Source organism: Somniosus microcephalus, chromosome 5 (assembly GCF_052327205.1).
Source record: "Somniosus microcephalus isolate GS21.2 chromosome 5, FLI_Smic_1.0, whole genome shotgun sequence".
In the NCBI taxonomy this organism is placed as follows: domain Eukaryota; kingdom Metazoa; phylum Chordata; class Chondrichthyes; order Squaliformes; family Somniosidae; genus Somniosus; species Somniosus microcephalus.
The window spans coordinates 263078427-263101512 of NC_140991.1; the positions used below are offsets into that span (position 1 = coordinate 263078427).

A 23086-nucleotide genomic window follows, 5' to 3' on the forward strand; every position below is an offset into this window, starting at 1 on the left:
CACCAGAGTATAGGCCCATTCTACTCAATCTTTCCTCATAGGACAACCCTCTCATCCCAGCAATCAATCTGGTGAATCTTCGTTGCACCCCCTCTAAGGCAAGTATATCTTTCCTTCGATAAGGAGACGAAAACTGTGCACAGTACTCCAGGTGTGGTCTCACCAAAGCCCTGTACAGTTGTAGCAAGACTTCCTTACTCTTGCACTCCAACCCCCGAGTAATAAAGGCCAACATTCCATTTGCCTTCCTAATTGCTTGCTGTACCTGCATGCTAACTCTCTGTGCTTCCTGTATGAGGACACCTAAATCCCTCTGAACACCAACATTTAATAGTTTCTCACTATTTAAAAAAATATTGTTTTTCTATTCTTTCTACCAAAGTGAATAACCTCACATTTCCCCACATTATACTCCATTTGCCACCTTATTGCCCACTCACTTAACCTGTCTATATCCCTTTGCAGGCTCTTTGTGTCCACCTCACAGCTTACTTTCCCACCTAGCTTTGTATCATCAGCAAACTTGGAAATATTACACTCGGTCCCTTCATCAAAGTCATTAATATAGATTGTAAATAGCTGAGACCCAAGCACTGATCCCTGTGGCACCCCACTAGTTACAGCCTGCCAACCTGAAAATGGCCCGTTTATCCCTACTCTCTATTTTATGTCCATTAACCAATCCTCTATCTATATGCTAATATATTACCCCGAACCCCATGAGCCCTTATCTTGCATAACAACCTTTTATGTGGCACCTTATCAAATGCCTTTTGGAAATCCAAATTTACTACATCCCCTTTGTCTACCCTGTTAGTTACACCCTCAAAAAACTCTTAATAAATTTGTAAAACTGGTCCCACAGTGCCTCGATTTTAAAATTCTCATCCTTGTTTTCAAATCCCTCCATGGCTTCGCCCCTCCACTTCTCTGTAACCTCCTCCAGTCCTACAAATCTCCAAGATCTCTGCACTCCTCCAGTTCTGGCCTCTTGCACAAATCTGATTTTTATCACTCCACTATTGGCAGCCATGCCTACAGCTGCCAAGACCCTAATCTCTGGTATTCTCTCCCTAAGCCACTCCACCTCTCTCTCCTCCTTAAAATCTACCTCTTTGTTCAACCTTTTGGTCACCTGTCCTAATATCTCCTTATGTGGCTTGATGTCAAATTTTGTCTGATAATGCTCGTATGAAGCACCTTGGGATGTTTTACTACGTTAAAGGTGCTATATAAATGAAAGTTGTTGTTGTTGAAATGGACAAATTTAAGTTTAGCCATAGCACACAATTTAATAAGTGAACACCTTGCAGTATTCTCTGCACTGATTTTTCTACACTGCATTACTAATTAAATTGTCAAACAATACACAGTGCATAGGAGGGATAAGTGATGACAAAAAAAATGAATAAACAGGAAATAATTAGAATACAGACTAGATAAGTAGTAAATGTGATGCAGCAAAAACTGGAGTCCCTTGCCTGCACAGAGAAATTAAAATTATAATGAGACTTACAAAAAGAAGCATATGACAAATCTAGGGCTAATAATACAAAAGGTGAATGTAGGAGATATATAGAGGGAGCACAGAAAGAGGTATGAAGAGACATGGGCAGGAAATAGGAAAATGATTTAAAAAGTAAAAGAAATGTTATAGAAAGGTTGGGGATGATTGGAGATGTAAAAAGAAATCTTATGGAGGATGAAAGAATGGCAGAGATACGGAAGTATTTTGCTTCAGTTTGTGGTGTGAGTATGGTAGTGGGATGAAAGGCTACAAGTGGAGGAGGCAGATCAATTAGATAATTATTTGGATGAGGTAGTAGCACTGAAAAAAACTGGTGGAACTCAAAAGTGGAAAAGGCACCAAGCCCTGATGGCATGCATCCTGGACTGCTGAATGACGTCACGGAGCACCCTTTGATATGCAAGTTGTGTCACACTGCAGTTTTTGGCATTATAGCACCTCTGTTCAAACAGGGAGAAAGGGATAAACCAGGTAACTAGAGACCAGTTAGCCTAACATGGGTAATCATGGAGTCATAACGGCACGGGGGGGGGGGGGGGAGCGGGGAAGGGGGGAGGGGGGGAGGGCTCCTTTCTTCTTTTTCTATCTTTGTTAGCCTCCAGGAGAACAGGAGTTAAAAAGCTGCACGAGAGGGGACAGAGAACCAGCGGGAGTTCGGCTCTGTGAAACCCCCCAACCGCAGTTGGAGAAAAATAAAAGGTGACATCACAGGGAAAAGGGTAAGTTATTGGTATTTTGCTCACGTATCTTATCTTTTAAAGCCCAGGAAATTTATTAGTAATTGTAAGGTTTCCTTAGTATTAGTAAAGTTTACTAGCAGTAATAAATCTTATTGGGTGAATAAATAAATTAAGACACAATAAAGATGGCAGGGCAGGTGATGTGTTGCGACTGCAGGATGTGGGAGCTCCTGGGCGCCAGTGTGATCCAGGACGAACACGTCTGCGGCTTGAGGAGCTTTGGCTCAGAGTTGATGAGCTGGAGGCCGCGCTGCGGACACTGCGATGCATCAGGGAGGGGGAAAGTTACCTGGACACTTTATTCCAGGAGTCAGTCACACCTGTTAGGATAGGGTCTTCTGATTTGGTCAGTGGTCAGGGACAGGAGGATGTGACTGTGAGTGAGGCAGGTATGGGGACCCAGGAGGTGGAGGAGCCTCAGCCTTTGCAATTCTCCAACAGGTTTGAGGTTCTTGCGGCCTGTATGGATGAAAGCGGTGGCTGCAGGGTGGATGAGCAAACTGACCATGGCACCGTGGTACAGGAAGCCATTCAAGCGGGGCGAGTTAATAGGAATGTAGTGGTAATAGGGGACAGCATAGTCAGGGGGATAGATACAGTTCTCTGCGGCCAAGGGCAAGAGTCCAGAGGGCTGTGTTGCCCAGGGTTCGGGACATCTGCTCTGGGCTGGAGAGTAACTTGCAGTGGGAGGGGGAGGAGCAATGGTCATGGTCCACATAGGTACCAACGACATAGGTAGAACTAGGAAAGAGGTTCTGCTGAGAGAGTATAAGCAGCTAGGGGCTAAATTAAAAAGCAGAACCTCAAGGGTAATCATGTCTGCATTATTACCTGAGCCACAAGCAAATTGGCATAGGGTAAATAAAATTAGAGAGATGAATGCGTGGCTCAAAGATTAGTGTGGGAGAAATGGGTTTTGATTCCTGGGGCACTGGCACCAGTACTGGGGAAAGTGGGATCTGTATCATTGGGACGGTCTTCACCTGAACCGTGCTGGGACCAGTGTTCTGGCGAGCCGTATAACTAGGGCGGTAGAGAGTACTTTAAACTAAATAGTGGGGGCAAGGGATCAAATTGGGAAGATGTGGTAAATCAAAGAGTAGAGACAAGGCAAGAGAGAGGTATTAATATGGAAAATGATATCCATATGTTCGCAAGTGCCCATCCAGTCACCCTTTGAAAACATTGAGGCCTAGAAATTCAGTATAGCCACGTTTGGGGCGCTACAGCATGGCGTTCGCTAACTTTTGCGCCCGGCGCAACTTAGCGCCACCTTCGCCGATATTCAGTTGCATCGCCCCAAGAGGTTGCTGCTGCGCTAAAGCAGGCGATGCACGACTATCATTAGGCGCTAAGCCGGCGATCCGGGGCGCAAACACCGAAGGCGGGCGCAGCGCAGGTGCGGCGAGTTGCTGCTTGAAGGCAGACACGCTGGCGCCGGTCAGCTCTTAAAGGGGGAGACTCGATTTGTTTTGCTGCCACGCCCTGCACACTGCAGCCCTGAATCAAGGCCTGAACATAGCTGCTTCAACACTTCAACGCCCAGGACTATGGAGAAGGCTAAGGAGCAAGTGCAGCGCTTCAGCGAGGGTGCCCTGAAGCTACTGGTTGGCGCAGTGGAGCGCAGGCGACCTGTCCTCTTCCCTGATAGTGGCAGGAGGCCGCTGCCCAGCGAGTATCGAAAAGCCTGGAGGGAGGTGGCAAACAGGGTGACCTCCGACAGCATGGTTGCCAGGACTCCAGTGCAATGCAGAAAAAAGTTCAACGACCTCACTCGGGTTGTCAGTGTGAGTACCCTTTCCAGTATCCTCTTCATCCCTGCATGTGCACCTCACCTTATGGCCAAAGGTACCTGAAAGCCCCAATGCCCAGCCCTCATCCAACAGCTATGGGACTCTCATGAAAATCACTTGCACATTCAGCACTTTACACACTGTCAGGGCTATTCCACCATAGGAGGCAGTGCAGGCAAGATCAGGGCTTTACACTCTCAGGGCTATTCCACCATGGGAGGCAGTGCAGGCAAAATCAAGGCTTGACAGTGTACTTAGAGGCCAACCTCGCTCTTGCAGGGCAAGCTGGCCCACAATTGCAGGCAGCAGCGACGGACCGGGGGAGGCCGTCCTGACCTGAAAGAGCTCATCGACCTGGAGCAGTGAGTGGAGCGGATTATGGGAGGCCGGCTGATTGGCCCCGTCGCCAGTGGAGATGCCGTCCCCGTTCTGGACAGCAATGGTAAGATCATCACCTTTTTGACCTCTCTCTTTCCACTTGTGCCTCACACCAGCCACTCTCGAACTAATGCAGTGCATAGCAGCACTCATGCCTCCCTCGTTGCTGCCCTGTCCTCACTCTAAAGCAACTGTTGTGCCTCCCTGCTTTCAGATGCTGATTCGCCAGGTGAGGAGGCGGGCCCTCAAGCTGGCACTGTGTCTGATTCAGATTTCGAGGAGGAGGAAGAGGAAGCCGGCCCATCAGTGTCACCCTCAGCCGAGGCAGCCCATGGCCATGATGGGGACACATCTTCCCTGGAGGGGAGCAGGGGGGAAGGGTCTGATGAGGGTGAAGCTCCGGGGCCCCGCGGGCTGCAGCAACGCGGGAGGGGTGGGGAAGCTCGGTGGCCTTCTCCCCGGAGGGCGATTGCGGCCTCCAGTCCTGCTACGGTGAGCGCAGAGGAGGTGCGGCTCCTTGGTGAAATGGGCGCCCAGGCTGAGCGCAGGCACACTGAGCTCATGGCTGCAGTGGCAAGGATGCCGGACTCCAGAGAGTCACTGGCAAGGAGTGTTCAGGAATTCGGGGCAGCACAGGCCAGGTGTCTGCAGGACTTCGCGGCATCACAGGCGGCTTCCAGCCAAGTGCTCAGTCGTGCTGTGCATTCATTGGCTGATCTGATGCAGACACAGATCAGGGCCACACGGGCACTAACTGCTGCCACCCTCGCTGGATCAGCCAGGCATCGCCGCAGCCCTCACCGCGCCGCAGCAGCCCAGCAGTCTGTGCTTCAGCAGATTGCTGTGCATGCTTCAGTGCTGGCCCGTGCGAGTGCCAGTGTATCAGCCGACCAGGGAGTGCCTGTGCTCTGTCAGGTTGGCAGCATTCCTGCAGCCAACACTGTCACTCCTCCACTGCAGCTGCCACCACCCGTAGGACAGACTGCTGCCGCCCAAGCAGAGTTGGAGCAGTCAGCAGCCGGGCCCTCCAGGCCCAGAGCTGGTCCAGGCCGTCCCCCAAGGGCATCTGCCGTCTCACCATCTGACCCTCAGCAGCCTTCCCCCAGCCTTGTTGCAGCCACTGCGGTCCCATTCAGGAGGAGCTGCAGGGCGGGAAGGGGCCACTCGCGGAAGCGAGGTGGATCACCCTCGCAGGCGAAAAAGTAGAAGGTGTGGCAAAATGTTTTTTTGATATATGAAGGCCGAGAATGTTGCGTTTATTTTTTATATGAAGGCCGAGGATCATGGTCATTTTTGTTTAACTGTTTTTTTCATTTTCTCCATGTTGTGAGAGCCACTTATGTGTCTGACTGTTTTTTGGGGGGTTTCTCAGAATTTGTTTGTCATGCGAGAAGGGCACAGAGTTTGTAAAATAAAAAATTTCTTTATTCAGCTTGTCCATCTTTGCACTTTGAACTATTTGTTGCCTTGACCGGCTGAGGGTTTGCGGAGCGGCTCCATTCATGTTCTTTCATTGGCACAAGCCAGTCCCTGAGAGGGGGCCTGGAACCGAGTTGCAATAATCCGCTGACGGACGGCCCTTGCACTTTGTGCCTCCCTCCCGTCTTGGTGCTCCTCCTCCTCATCCTCCTCTGGTGGTCCTCCAATGTCTGCTGGCAGTGGCTGAGTCCTGAGGATAGCCAGGTTGTGCAGCATGCAGCACACTACAACGAAATGGGAGACTCGCTCAGGCGAGTACTGTAGGGCTCCCCCGGAACGATCCAAACAGCGGAACCGTTGCTTCAGCACGCCGATTGTTTGCTTAGTGATGTTCCTGGTTGCTTGATGGCTGTCATTGTATCCCTCTTCAGCAGGGGTGCTGGGCGCACGGAGCAGGGTCATCAGCCAGGTGCACAAAGGATAGCCTTTGTCCCCAAGAAGCCATCCTCGTGGGTGAGGCTGGGCCTCGAACATGTCTGCCACAGAAGTCTGGCGCAGGATGAAGGCATCGTGGCTGCTGCCTGGAAAGCGGGCATTGACAGCTAGGATGAGCTGCCTGTGGTCACACACCAACTGCACGTTGAGCGAATGGTAGCCCTTCCGGTTGCGGTAATCCTCGGCATTCTCTAGAGGTGCCCGCAAAGCCACATGCGTGCAGTCAATGGCGCCCTGCACCATGGGGAAGCCCGCTAATGCTGCAAAGCCCATTGCACGCTGTTGCTGCTTGTCAACAGTCATGGGGAAGGAGATGAACTGATGTCTCCTTCGGAAAAGGGCATTGGTCACCTGGTGGATGCAGCAATGTACCGCAAACTGGGAGATGTTGGAAATGTCCCCAGTAGCGGATTGGAAGGAGCCGGTGGCATAGAAGTTGAGAGCCACCGTCACCTTCACTGCCACCGACAGAGACGTCCTGCTCCTCAGTTGTGGCTGCAGATCTCCGCAAAGCAGATGGCAGATCTCAGTGACCACCGCCCTTCTGAATCGCAGCCTCCGAACACACTGCTCCTCAGACATGTTCAGATATGAGAACTGCTGGCGGTATACCCTGGGTGGGTAAGGCCTCCTTTGCTGACGCCTGTTGCCCCTTCTCCGTCTGGCCATGACTGGCACTCTCTCACGGCGTTTCTGAGCCCTTTGAATGCAATGGAGAAGCCCAACGTTTCCACCCATTGCAGCCCCCATTATATGTTTCCAATCAATGCTATGACTCTGAAGTTAAAGACAAGTGCAAAGCTGTGGCCTGAAGCCACAAGTACCTGTGCGAGTGTTGAGCCAAACCAGAAAGCTCTCTACCTTTGTCTCTCTCCAAAGATCCGTCTCTCACAAAGGAGGAGTGGTGCAAAATGGCTGCCATTTATACTGCAGGAGGAGTCCCCTTTAATTAGCGCCTCCCGCGCCCCGCAGCGACTGGGAACCGTTCCCCTCTACCAGTCGCTAGGGGCGCCAGGCGCACAAAAGGCCGGCACCACTGAATTTCCGGTTTGGGGCGCACAAAGGGCGTTGCACCATGAAATGACGTCAGGATCTGCGCGCCGCCGCTAAATCTTAACTGAAGTTCGTGAGAGGCGCAGATCGCGCTGCGCCCGGGCGCTAGCCGCTTAGCACCCCACTTCTCCTCCTCCTAAGGCACTAGCGGCTGGCGCAAACAACTGAATTTCTAGGCCCGAGTGTCTTCGCTTCCACCACTTCCGTTGACAGAGAATTCCAGGTCATCACCACTCGCTGCGTAAAAAAGTTTTTCCTCACGTCCCCACTGTATCTCTTGCCCAAAACCTTGAATCTGTGTCCCCTAGTCCTTGTACCATCAACTAGTGGGAACAGCCTTTCCCCGTCTAGCCGATCCAAACCTGTCATAATCTTGTACACCTCTATCAAATCACCCCTCAACCTCCTTTGCTCTAATGAAAACAAATCCAGCTTCTCCAACCTGTCCTTGTAGCTAAGATCCCCCATCTCCGGAACTATTCTGGTAAATCTCCTCTGCACCCTCTCAAGGGCCTTCACATCCTTCCTAAAGTGTGGTGACCAGAACTGGACGCAATACTCCAGTTGTGGCCTAACCAGCGCTTTATAAAGGTTCAGCATAACTTCTCTACTTTTGTACTCAATACCTCTATTTATGAAGCCCAAGATCCCATATGCTTTGTTAACCACTCTCTCAATATGTCCTGCCACCTTCAGGGACCTATGCACATTAACTCCCAGGTCCCTCTGTCCCTGCACACTCTTTAAAACTGTGCCATTAAGTGTATATTGCCTCTCCCTGTTCCTTCTGCCAAAATGCATCACCTCACACTTCTCTGTATTAAATTCCATCTGCCACTTATCTGCCCATTCTGCTAGCCTGTCTATGTCCCGTTGCAGTCGATTGGTATCATCCTCGCTGTTTGTCACACCCCCAAATTTGGTGTCATCGGCAAATTTAGAAATTCTACTGTATTCCAATATCCAGGTCATTTATATATCAAAAAAAAGTGGCCCCAGCACTGACCCTTGGGGAACACCACTGTCTACCATCCTCCAGTCTGAAAAACAGCCATTTACCACAAGTTGCTGTTTTCTGTCCTTAAGCCAATTCCTTATCCAAGCTGCCACTGACCCACCTATTCCATGAGCCTCAATTTTGTTAACCAGCCTTCTATGTGGTACTTGTCAAACGCCTTTCCAAAATCCATGTAGACAACACCCATTGCATTCCCTTCATCAATCCTGTTACTTCATCAAAAAAAGCTTCCAGTGGCAAGAATACAACAGCAGCAACTTGCATTTTTATAGTGCCTTTTAATGTAGAAAAACGCCCAAGGCACTTTACAGAGGCATAATTAGACAAAAATTTAAGCTGAGTCAAAGAAGATGATAAATTTAATGCTCAGCTAGAAAGACATGAGTTAATTAAAGACTGGATTTGTAAAAGGCAAGTTGCGTCTGATAAATTTAATGGAGCTCTTTGAGGAAATAACAGAGTGCACTGGTAAAGATGCAGTGGATGTTGTGTATATAGATTTTCAAATGGCGTCCGATAAGGTGCCACACAGGAGGCTTGTCGATAAAATGAAGGCACACGATATTAAAAGCAGTGTGTCAGCATGTATATGAAGCTGGTTGTGGACAGAAAATAGGGGAGAGTAGTTACTGAATGTTTTTGGATGGGAGGATTGTAAACAATGGTGTGCCCCAGGGGTCGATGTTGGGACCATTGGTCTTCTCAATATATAAAACTTTTAAAAAATGTGTTCACAGGATGTGGGTGTCGCTGGCAAGGCCAGCATTTATTACTCGTCCCTGGTTACCCTTGAGAAGCTGCCGCCTTGAACCGCTGCAGTCCTTGTGATGAAGGTACTCCCACAGTGCTGTTAGGGAAAATACATGGATTTGGGTATAGGGAACATATCAAAATTTGCAAACACCACAAAAATAAGTAGTATGGCTCCTGTGAAGAGAATTGTAAGTGACTGCAGAAGGACAGGCACTGGGTGAACTCCCTGCTCTTCAAGTTGTGCCATGGAATCTTTTACATCCTCCTAGTAGCAGCTGGGGTCTCAAGTTTAAGACAGCACCTGACAATGTAGCATTTCCTCAGTACTGCAATGAAATGTCAACCTAGGTTATGTGCTCGAAAACTGCTAAACTGGTCAAAATAATTGGACCTCAGTAGCTACTGTGTTTCTAATCGCAGAAGCTGTGACAATAGTGTTCTTACCTCTCTCTGCCCCGCCCCACCCCACCCAGTGAAATCCTCCTCCTCTGGTCCCCGACACCATTTTATGGCTCCTACCTGATACTGTTGTTCCTCCCCTGGGGCAACAAATGCAGATGCAGCTAGAAATTCCTAATCACAATAGTTTTAGAAGATCAGGAATTTTCACCCACAGTAGATGGGAAAGATCGATCCCATAGACCAGCAGCAATGGCAGATAGGAGCTCAGAGTGGTGAAGTGAAAAAGACTGGCTCTGTGAACAGGGAAGGAGGTGAGGAGTGCCTGTGTGAATTGGTGGTGGATGAAAAGCGAGGAGCACCAGCGTGAATTGGGAACGAGAAGCAGGGGTTGGGGGGGGCGAAACATGCCAGGAAGAATTGGGAAGACAAGAGAGTGACAGTGCAAACTGTGGAGGTGGGGCAGAAGAGTGCTAGCTGCAGAGTGAAAGAGCACCAGTATGAACTGGGAGAGGGGAGAATGACAGCACACACTGAATAGGGGGAAAAGAGTGCGAATGTGAACTTGCGGGTGCGGAGTCAGGGGGGGGGGGGCAGGGGAGGAACGACAGTACTGAAATTAACTGGAGGGTGGAAAGCGAAGAAGAGTGGTTCTGTAAATTTGGAAGTAAGAGGGAGAATTAATAAACCATTTTAAAACAACTTAACCTTTAAATAAACAAACTTCAAAACTGGTCAAATTTAGCAACAGAACACCAGTACATAAGCCTCAGAAGCCCCCACCTTCTTCATAAGAGGGAAGAAAGTCCAGTGGTTTTTGACAGAACCTTCTGCAATTTTCCACTGATCCCACTAATCAGCCTTATTTCATGTACAATTTACACACTTGTAAAATAAACATTACAGGCTTCTATTTCAGTGCAAAGACACAAATGCACAATTCCAATATGAACTAAGGGGCTGTCTCAGTGTCAAACATCCCCTAGACCCGATCTGAATTCATCCACTATGATTTGCATCATCCAATTGGGAGCCAAGGGCCACCGCATTTGTTGGATGGTCTGCGTGACCTGGAATTCTATTACCATGAATGAGAATGGCACGTGAGTGAATTGATGTCCGTCAGCACCACAGATTGCAGAGCAGCTGGAAGCGATATAACAAAAACCAGCTCTCAGGCAATGAGATGAAGCCGGCAGCAGAGGTTGCTATATGGCTGGGTGGCATGTTGGCAGCAAAGACTTACCACAAGGCAATACATTTGCCAGAAATAACATGGGCTTTTGCACATATTTTCTCAGTGCATCTTGTGGTCAGGTGAAGCTAAAGAACCTGCTCTTTTCTGACAGCTGGCTTCTACCACCCATGAAATCAGGCAGCAAGTCCCTCACCTTCTGGTGTTGCATGCTAACTGAGGGCCAAATTTCATCAACGCTACAGGGAAATATGAAAAGACATCTTGACAAGTAATTTTTCCTCATCTAAACACAGTCCGTTAGGACGGTAATGCACATTACAACAGAATGACATGAAATATATTGGTCTCTGCTCGCTAAGGACTTTCGAAGGAAATAAATTGGTGAGCTGGAATATCTTAGGAAATCGCTGGATTTAAATCCAGGAAAGTGACTGTCAAACAGAAAACAAAAGAAAGACTTGCATTTATAAAGCGCCTTTCACAACATCAGGGTGTCACAAAGAGCTTTACAGACAATAAGTATCTTTGAAGCGTAGTCACTGTTGTAATGTAGGAATCACGGGAGCCAACTTGCGCACAGCAAGGTCCCACAAACAGCAATGTGATAATGATCTGATTGTGGCGGTACCACCGGTTGTACCTTACATAAAGACACATAATTCCCTTTAACTTACCTTACTGTATGTTTAACTTACCTTTTGGGGCTGTTGCCCTTTTAACTTACCTGTTGGGGCCCGACTCGGCCTACCAGGACGGCTGCCGGCACAGCCCGGCCAGCATCTTCGGCCAGCCGACGGGAGTGACGCGATCTTCCGCTCCCGCGGCAAGCACCGGCACAGCCTGGCCTCGCGACCTCAGCCTCAACGGCCAGCGACGCAACGACGCGCATCACGTGACGCCCTAAGCGCGGGAAACGCGAGCAACGTGATGACGTCACAACACAAACGCGATGACATCATCACGCTCCCCACAGGACTGCGAACTCAGTCCTCGTGGAGTCCCCGCTGGGACAAGACCTATACCACGATGCTCCTACAGTCAGCCATCTTACCTGATGTAATTAGTCTGTTCCTGTAAATAAACAACTTGTTAATAGTTCGTCGAAGTCAAACTCTCTTATTTAGTGGCGATCTACACGAACCACTACATTGGTGACCCAATGACGTGAGTACGGGAGCTCATCAATTCCAACGCTACAATTGGTGAACCCGTATCCGTGAACGATTTTCACGGTAGCAACGCGTAGCCTGACCCTCGTCTTCCCATAAGACGACCAACGCACAACCGATGAACAACCACGGAACAGCAACCGCCTAACACCGATTCCACCAAAAGCGACCCCGTCTTTGCAATGGAAGCGCAGCTTGGAGGTGAGCCCGTTTTTCACGAACGATGTCACAGAGGTAGAGCACGACCAACGGCAACCGTCGACCACCAGCGCTACAATTGGTGGGTTTGTGAACGTCTTTCACAAACAAAGCACGCTATGGAAGCATCAGCCGTTCCGCTGTCGCTACCGCAATCCAGGGAGCCACGGTCTCCCTCATGCTTTATACCGGTAGAAGCCCCGTTCGACGAGAACATCGATGCGGCGCCAACCACGCACTTGCTCACGGTCCCCGTACTCGTCTTTCCTACCGCCACACGGATCGTCCGCCTCTACGTCCACCGCGAGAGCAAGTATAGATCTCTCCAAGCGTGGGGTACAGCATGTTCGGGCCCACAAAATCGGAGCGCGCCCTGCGGGGATACCACGAGGACTCACCTCCGCGAAACACGAGGACCCACTCCTCGCGCACGAGGACCCATCCCTCGCGAACCACGAGAACCCATCCCTCGTGAACACTGACGACTCCTTCCCCGCCGACGACGCACCAGCCCTTCAGCCTGCTGGTTGTGTTACCTACTACACGATTCGGCGTGAACAAAAGGCGTGCCGCCCTCCCGGCTGTTTTCTCCTAAATCTACAACTGTTACAAGTGTTGACGCCCTCCAGGCAGAGTTAACCCCTCCTGAAAGCAACAACAACCTGGACCGTTGCCGCCCTTTCTCCAGTTTTCCCTTTAACAAACGCAAACGTCTACTGACGCTGCACACATCGAGGACGGGTCCAACGGGCATCCTGCGGCCGCGATCAGCCACATGAAAGTTGCTGGCCTCACCGATCACTGATCAACGCAGCAACTCTTCACCCTCCGTTGCGTTATCGTCGTAGCACTATGGCACGCACTGTTCCGTGCGTTCCAGCCTCCCGAAGGTTTCGCTCACCTGTCGGCGAGTTCACCGACCTCGCCTGTCAAGTCCTTCTGGATCGCTCGTTTGGCATTCCTGCAGAGTTCGTCGGAACAAGGACTTGTTTCAACATCAACGGAGACATCGCCCGCGTCCGCCCAACCTGCCCGTCGCTCTGACAAGGCCTGCTGTTTCGCACGTCTCCACGGTCCTTCGCCTGACGGATACGTTTTATTCGCCACGACGCACGTAAGGATCCGCTCATGAGCAGCATCTTCATACCTCGCCTACCAAGTCGAGACAGCACGACCGCCGTGACCACCAGCTCGTCAGACCATCTCATCCTTGGATATTCGTTAAAGCGAATTCTGGGGGGGGGCCCATGTGGCAGTACCACCGGTTGTACCTTACATAAAGACACATAATTCCCTTTAACTTACCTTACTGTAAGTTTAACTTACCTTTTGGGGCCGTTGCCCTTTTAACTTACCTGTTGGGGCCATTGCCCCTTTAAGACGTGCCCTAGCGCGCTAACGTCACGTCACGTATGACGTGACGTGCGTGCGGAGGCTGCCGGCCCGACTCGGCCTTCCAGGACGGCTGCCGGCACAGCCCGGCCAGCGTCTTCGGCCTCAACGGCCAGCCGACGGGAGCGACGCGATCTTCCGCTCCCGCGGCAAGCACCGGCACAGCCTGGCCTCGCGACCTCGGCCTCAACGGCCAGCGACGCAACGACGCGCATCACGTGACGTCCTAAGCGCGGGAAACGCGAGCAACGTGATGACGTCACAACACAAACGCGATGACGTCATCACGCTCCCCACAGGACTGCGGACTCAGTCCTCGTGGAGTCCCCGCTGGGACAAGACCTATACCACGATGCTCCTACAGTCAGCCATCTTACCTGCCATCTTATCTGATGTAATTAGTCTGTTCCTGTAAATAAACAACTTGTTAATAGTTCGTCGAAGTCAAACTCTCTTATTTAGTGGTGATCTACACGAACCGCTACATGATAACTTTTTTTTTAAAGATGTTGGTAGAGGGATAAATATTGGCCAGGACACCAGGAAGAACTCCCCTGCACTTAATGAAATAGTGCCATGGGATCTTTTAAGCCCAGCTGAGGGGGCCAGACAGAGCCTTGGTTTAACGTCTCGTCTGAAAGACCGCACCTCTGACAGTGCAGCACTCCCTCGGTAATGCACTGGAGTGTCAGCCTGGATTTTGTGCTGAAGTCCCTGGAATGGGAATTAAACCTATGACCTTTTGACTCAGAGGCGAGAGTGCTACCACTGAGCTACACCTGACACCTTGCTCTGTCTCAATGTCTGTGTGAACATCAACAAGTTTAAATCATCCCTCCAGGAACTGATTCCAGATGAGTGTATCGCTCAGCAGCTGCACCAACCCCATCTGATTCAATATTCCGGTAACTGTGAGCTGCGATCAATCCCGTAGGTTGCATCAGCAGAAACCAAAACACTTGAGCTGAATAAATGTACCTCTTTTGTCATCTGCAGAACACTCTACTTAGAAGAGGTAATTTTACTGTATGTGTACGAATGGTTAAACACACCCTAAAGAAAACAATGATGAAACTATTGCTACATTTTACAGTACTGCAGGTGGAAGTCTCCATTTGGCCTGTAAATGTGAGAGAAATTGATCTAGCAGCGCCATTTTACACCAATGTGATTTACGTAATCTGCTTAAGATTTGAGATCATTTATATTCAGATGTGATCTAAAGTCAAATTTTCATGGTGACTTCATAGCTCAGTACAGGAAACTCTTTTTTATCCGGCACCAACGGGACTGGCGTGGTGCCGGTTTATCAAAAAGTCCGGATTACAGAGAGGTATGGTAAAAGGTACGAGAGCTCCGTACACAGCAACAAATCCAGGCTTCCCTGTTGCTTACTAACAGGTGCAGGAACTCCGACCACAAGATCCAAGCGTCCCTGTTGCTTAGCAACAGGTGCAGGAACTCCGATCACAAGATCCAAGCGTCCCTGTTGCTTAGCAACAGGTGCAGGAACCCGACCACAAGATCCAAGCGTCCCTGTTGCTTAGCAACAGGTGCAGGAACCCGGCCACAGATCCAGGAACAGGCCACTAATATGAAGTAAAACTTACCTGAACCTACTCCTGAATTTTGCCGGTTAACAGAGGTTTCCAGTTATTTAGGTGCCGGATAAAAAAAAGTTTCCTGTATATACTGGGTAATTCATACTTCAGTTAGATGTGAACACAAAACTACTACAACCATTAAAATTATGACTAAAATGGCCTCAAATATAACGAGCTCTAATATGACATTAAACAGCATAACAGTGTGTTAATACTGTAATATGAATACGTGGTTTGGTATATTTAACATAATAACAATAGATAACACAAAGAGGATCAAAGTCACTCAATTATAAACAAGTATTAAATACTGGGTGGGGTGGGGTGGGGAGAATGTAAGCCACTGGAATTCAAGACAGGCATGAAATGTAAATAGACAGGCTCCTGTACCTCTTCTTCACTGTGCTTGATGATGGGCAAATAGAAGAACTGGCTGCCATGTTCCTTTGGTAAGATGGAGTTCACCCCAGGTGCATGAGGACCTGTGAGCTGTTCATTCGCACGGAGGTCATCAGCTAAAAGATTCACAATAAAAGGGGAAATAAAATGTCTGTGCCGAGGATGTAAGATACTCAACTTTAAATTGCTACTTCTTTTGCCTTCTGCAATTGAAAATTATACCGTATAACATTGCTCATTCTTCTCCCTATACACCACAAAAAAACTAAAGCAGCATGATAAATTTTTGACCAAAATTGCGCGTTACCAACATATTCAAATTATATTTCTTGAAAATCCATTTCAGAGGTCCACATTTAAGAACTTTATTTTGAAGCAATCAGGAGAACTTTCACGGGCAAGACTCATCAAATTACTCGATTGTCACTTAGAACCAATTAGAACCTTTCTTGAAAGCTCATAGACATAAGCCTTTTGACATTCAAGCAGTCTGGACAATGTGGCATCCACCTTTTTTCATAAGATACAAAAAACTAACATATCCTATTCAAAATATTAAGTGGCAACAGCATTTCTACTGTAACACTACAAAAACCATAAAAAGTAAAATTCACAGCAGAAGTAATATAACTAAAAGGCATATATTGGGAAACACTCCTACAAGAGAAAAACCTCACTAATATCACTACTATCTATTATTGGATTGCTACTTTTGTGTTATAAAGACTTGCTCACAAGTGAGAAACACTGCACATTTCTATTCAGTTTGTTTCTACCAAAGAAATGGATTTTATTTTTCAAGTTTAACCAACTTGTCTCTCTCTTCATTGGAGCTAAACTCAACTGGACAGCAGACCTGAGAAAACAGACACTGAGCCATATAAAAAGAAATTAGGGCAGATGACCAAAAGGAACGTGTTAAAGGAGGAAAGAGAGATAGAGAGGCGGAGAGGTTTAGGGAGTTCGTTCCAGTGCTTAGGGCCGAGGCAGCTGAAGACACGGCGACCGATGGTTGAGCGATTATAATTAGGGATGCTCAAAAGGGCAGAATTTGAGGAGTGCAGATATCTCGGGTGGGGGCGGTTGTGGGGCTGGAGGAGATTACAGAGATAGGGAGGGGCAAGGCCATGGAGGGATTTGAAAACAAGGATGAGAATTTTGAAATCGAGGTGTTGCTTAACCAGGAGCCAATGGAGGTCAGCGAGCACAGGAGTGGAAGGGTGAACAGGACTTGGTGCGAGTTAGGACACGGGCAGCCGAGTTTTGGATGACCTCAAGTTTACATAGGGTAGAATGTGGGAAGTCAGCCAGGAGTGCGGTGGAATAGTCAAGTCTAGAGGTAACAAAGGCATGGATGAGGGTTTCAGCAGCGGATGAGCTAAGGCAAGGGTGGAGACGGGCAATGTTATGGAGGTGGAAATAGGCGGTCTTAGTTATGCCATGGATATGTGGTCGGAAGCTCATTTCAGGGTCAAATATGACATCAAGGTTGCTAACAGTGTGATTCAGCCTCAGACAGATGTTAGAGAGAGCGATGGAATTTGTTTAAAACAAATTTTCATTTCATTTTTATTACATTTTTTACAGCTTAAATTTTAAAATTATTAAATCATCTCATCAGTTTAATACTACGTATTGCCTGGGAAATCAGTTGTTACAGAATAATAAATTGTGCTTGTACATAGCATAAACAATGTGAATATATTTTATGATAGGCTGGGCATTTAGTGAAGTCCAAATAGCATTCAGAGTAAATTAACATACAAAGAAAGTGGATCCAAGAGGAGTTTGGAAGGGCTGAGAATACACAGATTCAAAACATTGGAGACGCACGCTGCTTATATGACCATTGTACCCAACTGTGATGCGAAACAGAACTTTTCATCACCAACACATATTTGAGAAAGGATGGGCTATCGGCTCCGCCACTAATGGCATACAACTTGGTCACTTTGGATCATTCTAAGTGCAGAAGTCAATAGACCAAACAGCAACAGTGTGCGGTTACCTTTTACCCTTTGAGAACTGCATGCACATGTGCAACATTAAAGAAATACATTTTCAAAGCAACCATAACTTACTCCTGCCTGACCATCTATTTTCCTGCAAGACTGAGAACCAGCTCCTTACATAAGCAGTGTGCAACTCCAATGTTTTGAATCAGGGCACACTCTGCTGCCTGTACCTTAACTCGCACCAAGTCTCATTCACCCATCACCAGCGTGCTTGCTGACCTACATTGGCTCCTGGTCCGATAATGCCTCAATTTTAAAATCCTCATCCTTGTTTTTAAATCCATCCATGGCTTCGCCCCTCCCTATCTCTGTAACCTCCATCAGAGGTTTCGAGATCTCTACACTCCTCCAATTCTGACATCTTGCGCATCCCCGATTTTAATCGCTCCATTATTGGTGGCCGTGCTTTCATCTGCCTTGGCCTTAGGCTCTGGAATTCCCTCCCTAAACCTCTCCGCCTCTCTCTCCTTTAAGGTGGTCCTTAAAACCAACATCTTTGACCAAGCTCTTGGTCATCTGTCCCGATATCTCCTTCTGTGGCTCGGTGTGAACATTAAAAAAAAATTGATAACGCTCTTGTGAAGCGCCTTGGGACGTTATGCTATGTTAAAGGTGCTATATAAATGCAAGTTGTTGTCCTTCATTCACTAACAAATAACAAAACTTATGTTTGGATGAAGCTGACTGCGGACTGGTGAAGAAACAATTTGTAATGAACAATGCCCAAGTTAAGATTAGAGGTCTGATGCACTGCAACATTGAAGGTGTCCTTTTATTGGGACATAATCTGCATATTGTAACCAATGGAAATACAAGGATATGATTTTACTTTAGATAGGTTTTTATTGGGAGATGAATGGCGTACATTAGCATCTCACATTCTATCAAATTTTCTCTTCTCTCGGTCTATTGCTATGGGTGAGAGCACAAGCAGGCAATCTGGTCCTCAGCTTCCGCCTGCACAACTCTTAAACTGACCATAAGAAGCTGGCATGAGTAGCCCAGTGATGTGCCTCCTCCACCATTTATGGGGAAATGCTTGGTGTCCAATCAGCACTTCCCCACAGCAGTGCGCTAGAGTGGGGATATTGGACTGGTAACTCCGTGCTCTACCTTGCATGTTAGTCCACCACCTCCATACCGAATTTGTTTATGTTTTAAATCCATGTGCATTAGTTTTTTTTATATTCAACCTTTGATATAAATAAAACAATGATTTACTCATAAGTATAACAGCTCACCATTTAAGTCAAGGAAGAGTACAGGGATGTGCGCTTCCATTCCTGGTGGTGATATCCTGAAAGACACACTTATTGAGAGTCAAAATAAAAATATACAGATCAACATTGAAATACATTATTTATCACAGGTAAAGGGAAAGTTTAATCTTAAGGATTTTTTTTCGATAAATTTGGTCAATCATGATCGATTGTGTTCACATATTTGCTCAAAGAAAAGCTACAATAAGCCGCTTCCAAATTAAGCTATCTTAATGTGATGTAGTCTCATAAACATCTTCATTAAGATGATCAGCGCCATTTTGGGTCGCTAACATCGCCTGGGCGCTAAATTTAACGCCCGGCAAAAAATAGCGCCGGCGATTGCTAAATTCAGTTTTAGTGCCCCAAGAGAGGTGGAGCGCTAATTCATTTGCTCTACTTCCTTCTTGGAACGCTAACCCCGAATATCAGGGCGGTGCATTCTGCAGCGCTACGCACTTGGCCACGTAGCGCTGCCGCGTGGAAGTGCTCCTCCCCTCATTAAAGGAGGGCCCAAGCCCACAACTCTGCGGGGCCCTACCTGGACCACCGGGGAGCAGGGTGCCGTGCCAGCAAGAGGAATGCCGAGCTGCCAGATCGTGGCACAAACCCTGCGTTGAAAGACGCAACGGGCTGTTAAAAATGTCCCAGACTTATTCCAAGTTCCAGTGGATTTAGTTTGAAGCAAAAAAAAACTTGTTATATTTTGATAGTTCAATAGATGACTGCGTCTGATGTCTCAAAAATCACCACATCATCCATTATTCCTAAGCAGGTAACTTTGAAACTGCTCTTCATTTCACTGGCACAATCAGGAAGTGAATCACTTCCTAACTGTCCCATGCCTGGTCTCCACTGGATACCTCTTGCTTCATTTGCTAATCCAGTCACCATGGGGAGAATTCCAAGCAGAGCTCATATTGCCCCACTCGGACACCGCAATGACCAACTATTGTCAACTATTAGCTGAGAGAACAGGACATTGGGATTCTTTATCATAGAGGTGACAGAATAGGGGTTTGCACTTACAAACACCAGTATGATGAGCTCCCCGTCTTGCCAAGGTCACTGGAAGAGGACTTCAGAGGCAGCAAGGTTCTCCACATGTACAGGCAAGAAACTTTTAAATTATGAAACAAACTGCACAGGGCTGCTCTTGCACACTGGATCTTCTAATGGCTAGTTGCTTAGCAGCAGTGTTAGAGATCACTCAAGGAGCAGCTCACTTGAACTGCCTGCTTGCTCACTCAGAATGAATAGTGTGTGGTGTGCAGCGATTTAGATGGAAGGGGAAAAATTGTTTGGGGCAGGGAGAACAAAATCTCTAGAAATGTTTGGCAGCGGTTAACATTGTTTAAACTCTAAATTTCTCAAGCAGGTAAGTAATGCTCAGTTGGGCTAGGTAGAAACTGGCCATGTGGGCCAAAAGGAAAGGGGATATTCTCTCTCTAAAGACTTGCAAACAACTTTAAAACAAAAGGCGTCACAAGAGGTTTGAAGCAGGAGTTTTACTGACCAGTCTGCGGGGGCTCCTGGAATTCCACTGCCTGGGGCAGGAACAAGCACAGCATTTCTCTCCTCAGTGAGGCCCACCCACTGCTCCACCAGCCTTGCTTCCCTCTCCACATCATCTTCTGTTTTTTCTACAAGGAAGAAGACGACAAGATGACATCAACCAGGTGTTAAAAAAACCCAGTTCCACAAAATTCTGCTGTGCCTCCTGGTAACTTACTTCTACTATAACCTCCACACCCTTGAAATGCTGTTGCTGTGGCCACTACATCTCTATCTATTAAATATGTGTGCCACATTTCCACACATTATGTGCACTGACTGAAGTGTACACACCTTGCTTGTTGATTACTTTCTGAATTTGTTCGTCTAAGTACTCCCGACGCTTCATCAATGCATCAGACCATCTCTCTCGCACTTCGTTCAAATCTTCCTCCTGACCAATTACAAGGGTAAAGGTATAAGACATTGCTTACTGGTGCATTTTTGCTAAAAAGAATGCTTTGAAAATGCATCAAGTGTAGTGCCACTGAACAGTTCTACGATAAGTTATAGAAAGCTTGCATCGTTAATTGCAATCTCCCATTTTTGTTTTTGCTGTCTGGAGAAACCTTTTCTTCCCAGAGTGCAGGATGAACTTTGCACTGAGCTGACAGTGTATACAGTCACATTCCCAATTTACATCTGTAGTGTCCAAGATGCTATTTTTTTTAATGTAACCCTCCATAATTGGAATGGATTCAATAAAACAGATTCCGACATATCGATCATCATAACTCTACAATTTTTTTTTATACCTCTCCCCTCATCTCCTGAAGGTGTTAACTCATGCTGAATTTAGTGAATATCAGCTTGCTATTTGACCATGGGGAGCATCCTGGTTAAGCCCAATTCTAGCCGCATAGACACTCACATGTGCACTTCCCAGTAGGGGTCAGTGGATAATCATCATTAGTGGAACCATGGCTGATTTTTGTTCCCTCTTTCCCTAAATCAATAGCTCAGAATCCAATTATAACCCTCTAGCTGAAATCAGCAAAGCCATCACAGGTCAGGTACTGAACCTGGGAACATCCTGACCTGTATGGTTCAGTTCCACACTGTGGCATGCATTTACCAACTAAGGCATATGGGGATTTTTTGCTATAAATGAACAAACATAAATTTAGTAGAAAATTCTCAAGTCAAATTTGCAAAAGAATGAGGCCATAACCATTGTAAAACTGTACAGTAGCACTTCATGGGTGAAAATATTTGCTGTTGTTTGGCCTTTAGCTCATCTGCATATTTGACACCAGAAAGTTTCAACAGAGGTTTGCACGTCTTTGTAATGGTTAAGAAACAGATGAGGTTCCTCACATGAAAGTTTATTTGCTTTCAAATACCCCATGCAGTGGCTTCATGCATTCATGCTATAAGCATGGAACTTGTAGTAAACAGCAGTTTAATGCTCAATATTACTGTGGCAAGTAGCATAGAGGAAGCCCCTCAAAATGTTAGTAAATGCAGGAATCGAAATACTCAACATTCACCATTCATGGCAACTGCACTTTCTATTTTCATGTGCAATTAGATACATGCAATGTTCTGAAGAAAACTAGAGCGATCACAACGTGATCGACGGAAATAAAATTTACATTTGCCCCCATTTATGGGTAAAATGAATCCAAGTTTAAAAAAAAAATATTATTCACAAATAGTTTGAAAGCATCCTTTACAGATACAAGCTAGATGTTCACTTTGGAAACATGTCTTACATGGGCTAAGCCGTTGTTTGGAGAGGTGACACTGTTCTTTTATCACTTAAAAGCATAACAGTGTCACCAATTGCATTAATTTTTATATTTCAGTGTCATTTTTTGGCGCAGCTTAAAAAGTTTATTTTTTCCCCCACCGATTCTTTTTTTCCCCCGGAAGTAGTATTTCGAACCCTGCTTTCGTGTATATAGGTGAAATGGAGATGGAGCAAATCTTTTTCTACCTGCTTTTTTTTTTAAAAAAGGTAAACCTTTCAAATTCATTACCTCATTCAAACGCAAAAAGAAATCGTGGCCAATTATTCCAGTCATATTATTCCAGTCTAAACTAAATTCAAACTGCAGCTAATCCGTGCAACATTCTCAATATTTTACAGCATTTACTTTTAATAAAGAGGAAGATCAAAGGTTTTATGCCTCCAATTTTTTTAAGCTTTTTTCCCTTTTTGTTTGTGAATGTTCAGTGTCTTGTAACTACAACACTGGCTAACCTGCTAGAACCACACTCTTAGATTAAACAGCACGGCTGAGGACTGTATGCTTTGAGACATATTTACGATGTGTTACTTTCGTCAGAGGAGAATGCCCTTCTCGTTTTCAAACGTTGTTTCACCAAATTTTATGATTTTTTAATGTCCATAAATAAATCTAACTTTTAATTTACCATGTATAAACACGTGTTTATGTTTTATCATATTATGCCCCAAGGTGGCATATAAGAGATCAGGAATCACCATGTCGAAACATCATTAGTTCAAATCTGTGTCTGTGTTCAGAGTAAACAATGAACTAAAACTTGCATGTTGGAATATTTTTGTTTAAGCAGTTAGTTATTGGGCCCAGTAACATAAGAAAACTAAGCCTACATAGTTAAAACAATTGCAAAATGCCTCGGGTTAATGACTGCCTACTAAAAGTCCTGGTATGGGCACAGTTACTTCAATTGTCTAAGAACTAGCTTAAATTTTTTAATTTTTGGCTCCGTTTCCAATCTAACCACTGCCCTA

The 23086-nt window shown here is 46.7% G+C and overlaps 1 protein-coding gene across 6 annotated transcripts in view; it reads right to left on the reverse strand.

The window, feature by feature from the left end:
• Positions 1–23086, reverse strand: part of kif13a (kinesin family member 13A) — a 346616-nt gene that overhangs the window by 42662 nt on the left and 280868 nt on the right. For 4 of the 6 annotated variants that reach the window (XR_015078504.1, XM_085988906.1, XM_085988904.1 and 1 more), the window contains 4 exons: positions 20659–20758; positions 20327–20453; positions 18793–18860; positions 15528–15652 (listed from right to left, as the gene is read on the reverse strand). Coding sequence is in view for 4 of the 6 variants with exons in the window: in XM_085988906.1 (XP_085845032.1) it covers positions 15528–15652; positions 18793–18860; positions 20327–20453; positions 20659–20758 (420 nt within the window). In the remaining 2 variants the exon portion in view is untranslated. The remainder of the gene's footprint in view (positions 1–15527; positions 15653–18792; positions 18861–20326; positions 20454–20658; positions 20759–23086) is intronic. The other 2 variants (XR_015078505.1, XM_085988905.1) reach the window with 1 other exon arrangement.